The sequence below is a fragment of the Odontesthes bonariensis genome, chromosome 22, assembly GCF_027942865.1.
Source record: "Odontesthes bonariensis isolate fOdoBon6 chromosome 22, fOdoBon6.hap1, whole genome shotgun sequence".
NCBI classification, from domain to species: domain Eukaryota; kingdom Metazoa; phylum Chordata; class Actinopteri; order Atheriniformes; family Atherinopsidae; genus Odontesthes; species Odontesthes bonariensis.
In genome coordinates this window covers 18,366,867-18,379,672 of record NC_134527.1, presented here as the reverse complement: position 1 = coordinate 18,379,672, position 12,806 = coordinate 18,366,867, and the positions used below count along the sequence as shown (strand labels likewise).

The 12,806-nt window shown below is 44.5% G+C and overlaps 1 protein-coding gene across 1 annotated transcript; it reads left to right on the top strand.

Moving 5' to 3' along the window:
* The first annotated feature begins 10,545 nt into the window (after positions 1-10,545).
* rxfp3 (relaxin family peptide receptor 3) lies at positions 10,546-12,426 on the top strand. Its single transcript, XM_075455746.1, has one exon. It carries the CDS (start codon positions 10,832-10,834, stop codon positions 12,065-12,067), a length of 1,236 nt encoding a protein of 411 aa, XP_075311861.1. The 5' UTR covers positions 10,546-10,831; the 3' UTR covers positions 12,068-12,426.
* The last annotated feature ends 380 nt before the right edge of the window (positions 12,427-12,806 follow it).

The window sequence follows — 12,806 nt, the reverse complement described above, 5'->3', positions numbered from 1 at the left end:
TAAAACTTTTGTCTTAGATTTTGTTGAAATTCTACTGAGGGGTGTCTGCAGACGACTTTGATATTAATCTCATGGTCAGAATTAAATAATAAGAACTCATGAAGCCATAAAAAGGTGCTGTGACTAACTCTTCCTCCAGCTGTATGAGTTACTTAAACGGCAGGGGCACTAAAGCTCAGACATCAGATCAAGCAACACCTACTGACAAGCTCAACAAGCATGTCAACAGCTTGTCAGGCAGAGATGAAGATGAGCAAATTTGTAAAGATTTCAAACCACAAATAAACTGGTGTAAAATACTAAATATACCCAGCATCTAACACAGAATGTACCTGATAGTCATTCAAGTGTATTTTTCTAAGACTCTGTATCCCCATCATAGAACGTTTTCAATGAGTTTTTCTGCAGCCTGAAATTTTAAAGCTACGGAGGATCTCATCTGTTTTTTCTCACTCCTCTTCAGCCCAACCTGCTAAAACCATACAGACAGAAAACAATGCATTTCTTTCTTGCAATTCCCCGTTTTCTTTCTTGCTATTCTGAGTACAAGCCTAATCAGAAAAAAAGTTGGGACACTCTAAAATGTAAAATGGATGGAAATCTTGAGCCAATATTTAATTCACAAGAGAACATAAATGCTGAAAGTTTGATATTTGACTGTTTCATGAAAATTATCATCTCATCCAAAACATTTGATGGCAGCAAACCATCTGAAACGTTAGGATGGGGCAACTAGAGGCTGGAAAAATAAGTGGTAATAGAAAAAAAGCTGGAGGGACATGTTACAGCTGATTAAGTTGATTGATAACAGGTCAGTCAGCGACTGGGGATAGAAACAGGCACCTTAGAGAGGCAGAGTCTTTCAGTAGTTTCATTTAGCAAAAAACTGTCTAAAAATTGTTGAGCAATATCAAAATAATATCCCTGAAAATAAAACTGCGAAGATGTTGAATGTTCTTCAATCACCTGCAGTTCATAATATCAGAGACAGCTCTGTGTGCAAGGGACACAGCCAAAAAAAAAAAAAAATCAATCTTGAATGCATATGCACTTCAGGCCCCTCGCGCAGCACTGCATAACAAACAGTCATGATTAATATTATTCTAACATGGAAATCTTTGCATGGGCTCAGAAACACTTCCAGCGATCATCGTCTGTGAACACAATTTGCTATGCCATCCACAAATGCAAGTTAAAGCTCTATCATGCAAAAAAGCTGCCAGAATGTAATCCAAGCACTTTGATGCTTTTTACACCATGTACCCAACATTTTTGGAACTGGGGTTGCAATATTACATTTAATCAATTTATCTTAATAATGTGAGCCAGCCATGTGGAGAAGGCCACAGCTGCTAATTGTTGGGAAAAATTTTAAAGGGTTAGTGCTCATAAAGCTTTAAACTTGACATCACCTGGCCTATCTCAATGAAAATTCTAAGAAAGCCACGGTTTGAGATTCTTTAGGTGGGTTAACAGTACAATTGTATCATAGAATAGAATAGAAAATGTCAGTTTGGGTGGTGTGAAAAGGACACGGATGCGGATATTCAAAAAAGCAAACTTGATTTATTTACAAAAACACAAAGTTCAAACAAAAGCGCGGCTGAGCAGGATTCAAAAAACCTAAACTGTGGGATAATTACTGAACAAAACAAAACACTTGACATAGCATGGAGAAAACCACTTATCTTGGTCGTGGCATGGCATGGAGGATGTTGACGGGTAACGCTAGTCGTCCATTGTTCCGTCAACGCAAGCCGTATCCAACGCATTCAGTTAATTTTCAATGAAATCCGGCCGATCGTTGTCACCGTGCTCGCAAAGCATGCTGGGATTCCGGCACGGCGAGCGGGGGACCTGCGGCACGTCAAAAAGTTGGGCTCGCTCAAAGTTTATGCAAATTTGCCACGGCAGACGTAGTGCGTTACCCAATGACAGTAGATCATGTAGTTTTTTTTCCCTTTGTTTATTCACCCCTGAACGTTTCGGGTATTGCTCATGTCATTGCTATTGCGGGCAAAATGAACAGCAGCAGTGGCCAGAATGGCTGTGCTAAAACGATTGTAGGCGAATAAACACACCTAAAACATCAGGCAATTGTGAGCATCTCCACTTTTGCAGTAAAGTAATGACCATCAAGGAATAGAGGTTCAATCCAGAGCATCAAATTCTTTCATGGGCAGAGGTGGAGTAGTGGATTAAACGTTATCAATAATTGTGATAGGCATTCATTTCAACAAAAGAACCAAATCACAAACATGGCCATGTTTTCACAAGATGTCTTGTTCATGTTTCATTTTCAAATCAGAGAAAAGGTGCATGTGTGAATTAATAAAAACTTAATGTAACTTTGGTGGAGGAGACAATGTATAAGCTCTGATTTAAAAATCAAGATATGATAGAAATATTTTTGCACTGTATTATAGTCTTGGCAGGCCTAGTATCTAATACTAACATCGCATGTTAAATGGAACTCTAATGATGATAGATATCCCAGGCATCTTTAGATTTAATCACAACCTTATGTCTATTTATGGCCCTTATCTACCCCTGAGATAAACTGGTACACACTTTTGAATTATTTCCGGTTACACTTTACTGCTCAGAATCTACAGAGATCACTGGTCCATATTTTATTGTTACCTTATTCATACAACCAAATTACCTTCTCAACTCGTCCGCTATGAAGAGTTAATTTCCATCTGTGCCATTAAGGCAGACCTGGAAAAATTGATGAAACAACAGGCAACCAGGTATCATTCAATCTAAAGTGTAATTTTACTTAAGTAAAAGCAGTAAAACACAATTCAGACACAAACACACGCACACACAAAAGAGTAAAAGTTCTACACCACAAACTTTAAGTCATACTTTGTAAGTACTTTCAGCAAATTAGTACTTAAAGGAATACAACCAATTCCAAAACAGTTGGGACAATATGTAAATCTAAATAAGAACTGGAGACAATTATTTGCAAATCTTATAAAGAAATAGTTCATTCACAACTGCCTTTCCAGATGTGCAAGTTTCTAGTTCCATAGGCACTAATGAGGACATGGCGTCCACGATTTTCAAAAAACAATTTCAAATTTTGATTCGTCTGACCAACGGTTTTCTGCTTAACCTCAGTCCATTTTAAATTCGCTTTGGGACAGAGGAGACGGTGATGTTTTGGGATCATGTTCATGTGTATCTTCTTTTCAAGATAGAGCTTTGACCGGCATTAGTAGAGCACAGAGTGAACTGTGTTCCCAGACAATGACATCTTGAAGTGTTCCTGAGCCCACAGATATGTCTCCAGATTCACTGAATAGTTTGACGATATCATGTTCTGTAAACGAGGTAATATTCAAAACATTTGCAATTGAACATTGAGAAACTTTATTCTGAAACTGCTCCACAATTTGGAGATGCAGTTTCTGCATACTGCTGAACCCCTTCCCATCTGTACTTCTGAAAGACTCTGCCTCACTAAGGTGCTCTTTTTATACCCAGTCATGTTACTGACCTGTTGCCAGTTAATATAATTAGTTTTTTGAAGTGTGCTGCTGCCCCAAATTTATTTTTCTAAAAAGTGAAAAAAAAAATTGTGAAATAGTAAAACATGTTATATTCTTAAGTGAGCGATATTGGTTTATGAAATTTGGTAATCATTGCTTTCTGGGTTTTATTGATCAATTAAATCTTTTAAATTTAACGCAGCATCTTTTTTTTTTTTTTGATTTGGGGTTGTACAGGAAGGGTTTCTTTGGTTATTTGTAATAACATCAATGCATAAAAGATAACGTGCAGTTAGCTTTTAATTTTTGTTTTCTAATTTAATTCTTATCAAATACTGTACATACAAACCCAATTCCCCAAAGAAGTTAGGAAGTTTTTCAAAATCCAACCAAAGCATGAATCTGTAATTTGTTCACAGGGGCAAAGGAACTGGTTTTCAGCGGTTCTCTGTATATTGATTGCAAATGCTTAAATATATCTCACATATAACAGAAGGACAGATTTAAATCCACTGACTTGTTTTTACTTTGTTACCGAATTCCACCTCAGTTGTCACAGAAATGCTGTGGAATAAAAAGTACAATGTTTCCTTCTGAAATATATTGATGAAAATATTGAAGCAGAGAGTAGCATAAAATTGATATAGGCCTCATTTAAAGTACAATATCCTTAGGCTGCTTGCAGTAAGTGAAATTGTTTGCTTCACACCACTGGTTCAATCAATAAATAACACTCCTAAAGTATGGAGGGTGAAGAGTGTCAATTTACAATAAATAAATAACTCGTGAAATAATTATCTAAATGTGTCATTCATCTAACAAAACTGGAGATAAATACACATGTAATTTATGAAATATAGAATTAATTATATGTGCCTCAAATAAATAGATTGATTACATTTTAAAAAGCATATGTAATTAGTTCACGATTTAACAAATTATTTAATTTTCCTGTGTTGAAGCACATCATGAATTTATTTTATGTCACAAAGTCAGGGGGCGGGGCTTAGACCAATCGAGTAAAGGCCTCGGTATGCTACTCCGTAGCCATTCGCCAATCCGACTCAATGGTCACGCAGAGGCTATTAAACCTTTCGAAGTTCTCCATCGCGATGTTGGATACGCAAGGCAATTCACCTCCCGATCAGTAGGCGTCGCTACGCTAGACGACCTAATCTCGCGACGTCTACCGTGAAAGTCGTTGATTGATTGTTTTTTTGCCGACACACGCAAGCAACGGAGAGCGTCTCCGGGAGGGTTTCCGACGACGGAGAGGGCTCTCCGTGGCTCCTTCTGGATGACTATAAATCAGGCTTAAGGATGGTTTCTCTAGTCTGAAGTGGAAACATGGCGGCGCCCAATGCGGAGAAAATGTGTGAAGTTTCTAATGAGTTGAAGGGAGATATTTTGAACCTGGCTGGACAATTAGAAGCGGGAGACACTCTTCCGGATTATGTGGCTGGAAAAATTTAAGAAATTTTAGATGTTCTTGGAGTTATTTTTGCTTTTTTGGACCAAGATGTTGAACAGAGAGTAATTACCATGTTGAAAGAAGCTCTCCAACCCAGCAACACACACACGGTCCAGGATGGCTGACTTTTGATTTCCCGCCTGTTGTTCTGGAGGATTGTGTGCTCTCTGGACTTCGGGCTCCCGAAATAGTGACGAGGTTTGGTGTCCCAACGAGGACCATCAGGCGTCAACTGAGAGAAACTGGGCCTGAGGCATTTTTCATTCACTGCTCTTTGTTACAGCTGGCGACTATTGTGAGTTATTCTGTAAAGTTCATTAGTAAAGTTTAATATAACTTTTTTTATGTCCACATAGAAAAACAGATCACAGGTGGAGATTTAAAAGTAAACTATTATAGACAAAAACATAGTGAATTAGCAAGTCACATGCTATATACAGCAATACACTCCTTCAGCAAAAAAAAAAAAAATACAAAAAATGTAAACGCAATATGGCAGACTTCTTCCAAAATATACAACTCTTAAAATAATTTAGAATCCATAATGGTCTATGCCATTTTGCATAGACCCAGATCTTTTTTAAAGCTATTTTTTTCGGCCTCTCTATTGCTGAGCTAGATTAATAAAAAAAGAAACACACACACACACACACACACACACACACACACACACACACACACACAGGGAAAACAAATATTCAGTCTACAAAAAAAAGAGCTGACATAAACGAGCAATTTCACTTTGATGCAAAATGCATCTACCCTAATCAAAAATAAATGATTTACATGTAATTGCTTTTTTAAAATTATTTTAGAATTCATCTATGCTGCATGTGTTCTTTCTACCGTTTACTCATCTGTACAGACATCTGTACAGACATATATATATATACATATGTAATGCCTTAATTCAGCCTTGTTGGGGTGATACCAACCATTGTCAAATTTGTCATGATCAACTCTTCACTGTAAGCAACTACTGTCAGTACACTACTTTCTTGCTTCTGATGTTTCAGGCCTCACTGAAACACTGTCACTCATTCCGGTTGGCTTTCTACTTTTTTCACCATGGTCCCTCAATTCATCTGATTCCTGCACGATTGTCCTTCAAGATGAACACAATGAACATTCTTTCTGATTTTACTGCACAAAATTCTATGACCCATTTTTGTTTTAAGAACTGAATATTACAAGTTCAATAGTTTTTAAGTAACTACATACCCATTTTCGGCTGACTCTGTGCAGTTTCATTTTAGAAAAAGGAACTTCTTTTTCCGACAGGTAATACAGGAGACATTTGGTCTAGATGGGCAACCTGAATGCTCCTACAAAGAACAAAATTAAAAAGAAGAAAATAAACATTCTTGTCGCACTTGCATCACATGTGATATGGGATTATATGTATAGTTTCTCTTTGTGTAAATGTAATTACACAATCTAGCTCCACGTCCTACTGAAGTGGAAGTATGTAGACTGTAGCCTGCCCAATCATTGGAGATGGATCTTTCAGATAGGCAAGGGTGTATCCAGAGCTGGGACACTGAAGCAAAGCAAGATTTCGACTGCGAGTAGATCCTATAATATCCATTTGTATTAGATTACAGATCTAAAACTAAACCTGAGAATGTCAGATTTTGCTCTCCAAGACCAGAAGCAAGAAGTTCTGATTTGAGCACAACACTTGGAAATGTATCAGCATTGTGGTCAGCTAAACAGTCGAAAGTGTGTGTGTAGCTCCTCCGACTTATCTGGCTCTGTGATGATCGCCACATTAAATTCCTTCGATTGTGTTGAAGAGTCACAGTAACAGTTTAAATAAATTCATGATGCACAGGAACATGAAATAGTTTATTAAATCGTGAAATGATTGTGCTTTTTAAAATTGAATCAGTATATTTATTTGATCGATTATGATTGATATTTGACCTCCCCGTGAGCTGTCACCTTATCGTGGTGGGGGGGTTGAGTCTGGGAGCTATGTTGTCTGGGGCTTTAAGCCCCTGGTAGGGTCACCCATGGCAAACAGATCCTAGATGAGGGACCAGACAAAGAACAGCTCACAAGACCTCTATGATGGATGAAACTATTGGACACCGTGTTCCTTTGCCCGGGCGTGGGTTACCGGGGCCCCCCCCTGGAGCCAGGCCCAGGGGTGGGGCCCGCTGGCGAGCGCCTGGTGGCCGGGTCAGTGCCCGTGGGGCTCGGTCGGGCACAGCCCGAAGAAACGGTACGGGTCCCCCTTCCCACGGGCTCACCACCCGTGGGAGGGGCCATGGGGGTCGGGTGCAGTGTGAGCTGGGCGGCAGCCGAAGGCGGGGACCTTGGCGGTCTGATCCTCGGCTACTGAAGCTGGCTCTTGGGACGTGGAACGTCACCTCTCTGCCGGGGAAGGAGCCTGAGCTGGTGCGCGAGGCTGAGCGGTTCCGGCTAGATATAGTTGGACTCACCTCGACACATGGCTTGGGCTCCGGAACCAGCCTCCTCGAGAGGGGTTGGACTCTCTTCCACTCTGGAGTTGCCCGTGGTGAGAGACGTAGAGCAGGTGTGGGCATACTTATTGCCCCCCGGCTGTGCGAGGAACGGCCCCCCCGATCTGAATCAGAGTGGTGTTTTGTTGTTGGACTTCTGTGCTCGTCACGGACTGTCCATAACGAACACCATGTTCAGGCATAAGGGTGTCCATATGTGCACCTGGCACCAGGACACCCTAGGCCTCAGCTCGATGATCGACTTTGTGGTTGTATCGTCGGACTTGCGGCCGTATGTCCTGGACACTCGGGTGAAGAGAGGGGCGGAGCTGTCAACTGATCACCACCTGGTGGTGAGTTGGCTCCGCTGGTGGGGGAGGAAGCCGGTCAGACCTGGCAGGCCCAAACGTATTGTGAGGGTCTGTTGGGAACGGCTGGCGGAATCCCCTGTAAGGAGGAGTTTCAACTCCCACCTCCGGCAGAGCTTCAACCATGTCCCGAGGGAGGTGGGGGACATTGAGCTCGAATGGGCCATGTTCCGTGCCTCCATTGTTGAGGCGGCCGACCGGAGCTGTGGCCGTAAGGTGGTTGGTGCCTGTCGTGGCGGCAATCCCCGAACCCGCTGGTGGACACCAGTGGTGAGGGAGGCCGTCAAGCTGAAGAAGGAGTCCTATCGGGCCTTTTTGGCCAGTGGGACTCTGGAAGCAGCTGATGGGTACCGACAGGCCAAGCGGAACGCAGCCTCGGCGGTTGCTGAGGCAAAAACTCGGGCTTGGGAAGAGTTCGGGGAGGCCATGGAGAACGACTTCCGGACGGCCTCGAGGAGATTCTGGTCCGCCATCCGGCGGCTCAGGGGGGGGAAGCGGTGCACCGTCAACACCGTGTATGGTGAGGGCGGGGCTCTGCTGACTTCTACAAGGGACGTCGTGAGTCGGTGGGGGGAATACTTTGAGGGCCTCCTCAATCCTACCGACACGCCTTCCGATGAGGAAGCAGAGTTGGGGAGCTCGGACGTGGGACCTCCCATCTCTGGGGCTGAGGTCGCCGAGGTGGTCAAAAAACTCCTCGGTGGCAGGGCCCCGGGGGTGGATGAGGTCCGTCCTGAGTTCCTCAAGGCTCTGGATGTTGTGGGGCTGTCTTGGTTGACACGCCTCTGCAGCATCGCGTGGACATCGGGGGCAGTGCCTCTGGACTGGCAGATTGGGGTGGTGGTCCCCCTCTTTAAAAAGGGGGACCGGAGGGTGTGTTCCAACTATAGGGGGATCACACTCCTCAGCCTCCCTGGTAAGGTCTATTCGGGGGTACTGGAGAGGAGGATCCGACGGATAGTCGAATCTCGGATTCAGGAGGTGCAGTGTGGTTTTCGTCCTGGCCGTGGAACAGTGGACCAGCTCTATACCCTCCGCAGGGTCCTGGAGGGTGCATGGGAGTTCGCCCAACCGGTCTACATGTGTTTTGTGGACTTGGAGAAGGCGTTCGACCGTGTCCCTCGGGGACTCTTGTGGGGGGTGCTCCGGGAGTATGGAGTGCCGGACTCTTTGATACAGGCTGTTCGGTCCCTGTATGACCGGTGTCAGAGTTTGGTCCGCATTGCCGGCAGTAAGTCGGACATGTTTCCTGTGAGGGTTGGACTCCGTCAGGGCTGCCCTTTGTCACCGATTCTGTTCATAATTTTTATGGACAGAATTTCTAGGCGCAGCCAGGGCGTTGAGGGGGTCCGGTTTGGCGACCTCAGAATCGGGTCTCTGCTCTTTGCGGACGATGTGGTTCTGTTGGCGTCCTCAGGCCGTGACCTGCAGCTCTCACTGGAGCGGTTCGCAGCCGAATGTGAAGCGGTTGGGATGAGAATCAGCACCTCCAAATCCGAGACCATGGTCTTCGGCCGGAAAAGGGTGGAATGCCCTCTCCGGGTCGGGAATGAGATCCTTCCCCAAGTGGAGGAGTTCAAGTATCTCGGGGTCTTGTTCACGAGTGAGGGACGAATGGAGCAGGAGATTGACAGACGGATCGGTGCGGTGTCTGCAGTGATGCGGGCTTTGCACCGGCCCATCGTGGTGAAGAAGGAGCTGAGCCAGAAGGCGAAGCTCTCGATTTACCGGTCAATCTATGTTCCTACCCTCACCTATGGTCACGAGCTGTGGGTAGTGACCGAAAGAACGAGATCGCGAATACAAGCGGCCGAAATGAGTTTCCTCCGCAGGGTGTCTGGGCTCTCCCTTAGAGATAGGGTGAGAAGCTCGGTCATCCGGGAGAGGCTCGGAGTAGAACCGCTGCTCCTCCGCATCGAGAGGAGTCAGATGAGGTGGCTCGGGCATCTAGTGAGAATGCCTCCTGGACGCCTCCCCGGTGAGGTGTTCCGGGCCCGTCCCACTGGGAGGAGGCCCCGGGGAAGACCCAGGACACGTTGGAGAGACTATGTCTCTCGGCTGGCCTGGGAACGCCTCGGGGTCCCCCCAGAAGAGCTGGAGGAAGTGGCCGGGGACAGGGACGTCTGGGTCTCTTTGCTCAAGCTGCTGCCCCCGCGACCCGATCCCCGGACCAGCGGAAGATGATGGATGGATGGATGGATGGATGGATGGATGGATGGATGGATATTTATTTGAGGCACATGTAATTAATTCTATATTTCATCAATTATTTGTGTATTTATTTCAAGTTTTATTAAATTAATGATACATTTGAATCATTATTTTATGAGTTCTTTATTTATTGTAATTTGGCATTCTTCACCCTCCATACTAAAGTAGGTCTGAGTTCGCAGTAAAGCTCCAACAAAATCTTCCACTGGCTGACACACCGTTCACATGTAGAATATAACTTACAGGTTTACAGCCACATATATGTGTGTGTAGGTCATTGTGAGAGTGAGCGCGTGTGCGTGCACCTGTACGCTTAAACCAGAGAGAGAGAGAGAGAGAGTGAGAGAGCCAGCAAGTGCGTGTCTGGACATATAGTTCCTCTGTGTGAAATTGTGTAATAAATGTGCCAACATGATAGCCGTCGATTTTATTACTTTCGTCCGCATGAAATTAGTTTAAGAGGGGATTTTTGTGCCCTCGCGGGATCTAATCAGAACCAAGGACAGCGCCAGATTGCGCCTGAACGCTGCGTCAGGACGCTTTTCCTACAGTTGGAGAGCTGAGGCACACTGAGAAATTCTCAGAGCAACACTACAACCCGATGATCAGCTCTGTCACCTACCCAGTAACATTTTTGCCAGTTTGGTCTTTACGATTTGCAGACAACGAACACTTTCCATTCACATTTTTAGATATCTAACCAACATGGAGTCTGGCGCCTGAACCCAGATTTAAGGATTTTATTTTTCCAAGACGTGGACCAGGACGATCAGGGTATGACTTTGCTAAACATTCTCGGGGATTAAAGGTAAAATGTCTGGAGAATTTATCAACACTAATGAAGAGGGCTCAGTTGGGATAGTCCATGATGCATCCCTCAACTCCACCTGTATTTTCAACGCGACCAACTGCTCTCAGAGTGACTTTCACATGTCAGACTTTGGCAAAGCTGATTTTGTGGGAGATGGCGCTGCTGCTGTAAGGATAACAATTTCTGTCATTTACTCTCTGGTTTGTGCGCTTGGTCTAGTGGGGAACTTATTGGTCTTGTACCTTATGAAGTCCAAACACGTGTGGAGAAAATCTTCCATCAACCTTTTCGTAACAAGTTTGGCAGTGACTGACTTTCAGTTCGTACTGACTCTGCCTTTCTGGGCGGTAGAAAACGTGCTAGACTTCACTTGGCCTTTCGGCAAAGCAATGTGCAAAATAGTTTCCTATGTGACAGCTATGAATATGTACGCAAGTGTGTTTTTCCTGACGGCGATGAGCGTGGCGAGGTACTGGTCCCTAGCCTCTGCGCTCAAAGGCAGGCGGCGGCGGACTCACTGCTGCTCTGCGCGGTGCATCACAGTTTTCATCTGGTTTGCTGCGGTCTTCGCAGCTCTGCCGCACGCAGTTTTCTCAACGACCGCCACTGTTTCAGGTGAGGACCTTTGCCTCGTTAAATTCCCAGTTACCAATGCAACCGCGCAGTTTTGGCTGGGACTCTACCATTCACAAAAAGTGCTTCTCGGTTTTGTGGTGCCCCTGGGGATAATCTCAGCCTGTTACCTGCTCCTTTTGCGCTTCATCACCTCCAAAAACATCAACACCTCAAGCGCCAAACGACGCGCCAAGGTCACAAGGTCTGTCACCATTGTGGTTTTATCGTTTTTCCTCTGCTGGCTGCCCAACCAAGCGCTGACAGCATGGGGTATCCTTGTCAAACTCAACGTGGTTCATTTCAGTTATGAGTATTACACCATGCAAGTGTATGTGTTTCCCGTGTCCGTGTGCCTCGCGCACTCCAACAGCTGTCTGAATCCCATCCTGTATTGCCTGATGCGGCGGGAGTTCAGAAAAGCGCTGAAAAATCTCTTCTGGCGCATGGCTTCTCCGACCATGATCACCATAAGACCGATCACAGCCTCTACAAAGCCAGAGATGGACGAGCAGGGGCGTGTGCTGATCCCAGGCAACGCATCTGCTGCGCCCGCTGTGGTGTTTTTTCCTCCGGGAACTGTGGTTTACAATGACAGGCGAGACCTGCCGCAAAACAGCACCTAGTTTGATGTGACCAGTCAAGTTTTGATCATATATGATTGCTGTATTCATGTATACGTATTAATCGGTGCACTTCTAGACCCGCATGTTTCCAGGACGCGTAAGAAGTTCGAGCTGGATCTGCATTTTTTCCCCAAAGGCGAGTCAAACTCAAACAGGAATAAACCTGTCTGTCATCATGACTCATACTTTCCCACAGAAACCTCAACTGTGGTCTCGCAGATGTGGCAATTTTTTTCCGTCCACTTTCTATCACTTAAAGAACCAATGAGTGCATTCCAATTGTGTATAAAAAAAGACGTGGACATGTTTTGAATGTACTATGTTTATTCAAAGCTGTCAGAAATGTTTAATGTCCAAGTAAAGTGCTCCATCAAACTGTGAAATACTTACTGGTCCTTCTCTTTTTTTCCGAATGATATTTACTATTAAAGCACACACAGCAGTCTCATGTTCAAGTCTATCCAGCTACTGGGTAAATTATTAAAGGTGCCTTTGTATGCCAAGATGAGAGTAATGCCATGCAATCAGTCAGTTAAACCACATACGGAAGAAAAATGAGTTCAAATGTGAGCTTTTTGGTTGCAAGAACCAATGATTTTAAAACAAAAGCCCGATATCTATCACTAATGGTGGGAATCAAAGTAAAGGAAAATTAAGAGCGTTTTAAAATGATACACAAAGTTGCAGATGGTAAATTATTTCATGGAGAGAAGAAAAAGGTGAAATGATTCAAGGAAAC

Excerpts from the sequence above, each read along its gene's own strand:
- rxfp3 (XM_075455746.1), top strand. The coding sequence starts at position 10,832 with ATGTCTGGAGAATTTATCAACACTAATGAAGAGGGCTCAGTTGGGATA.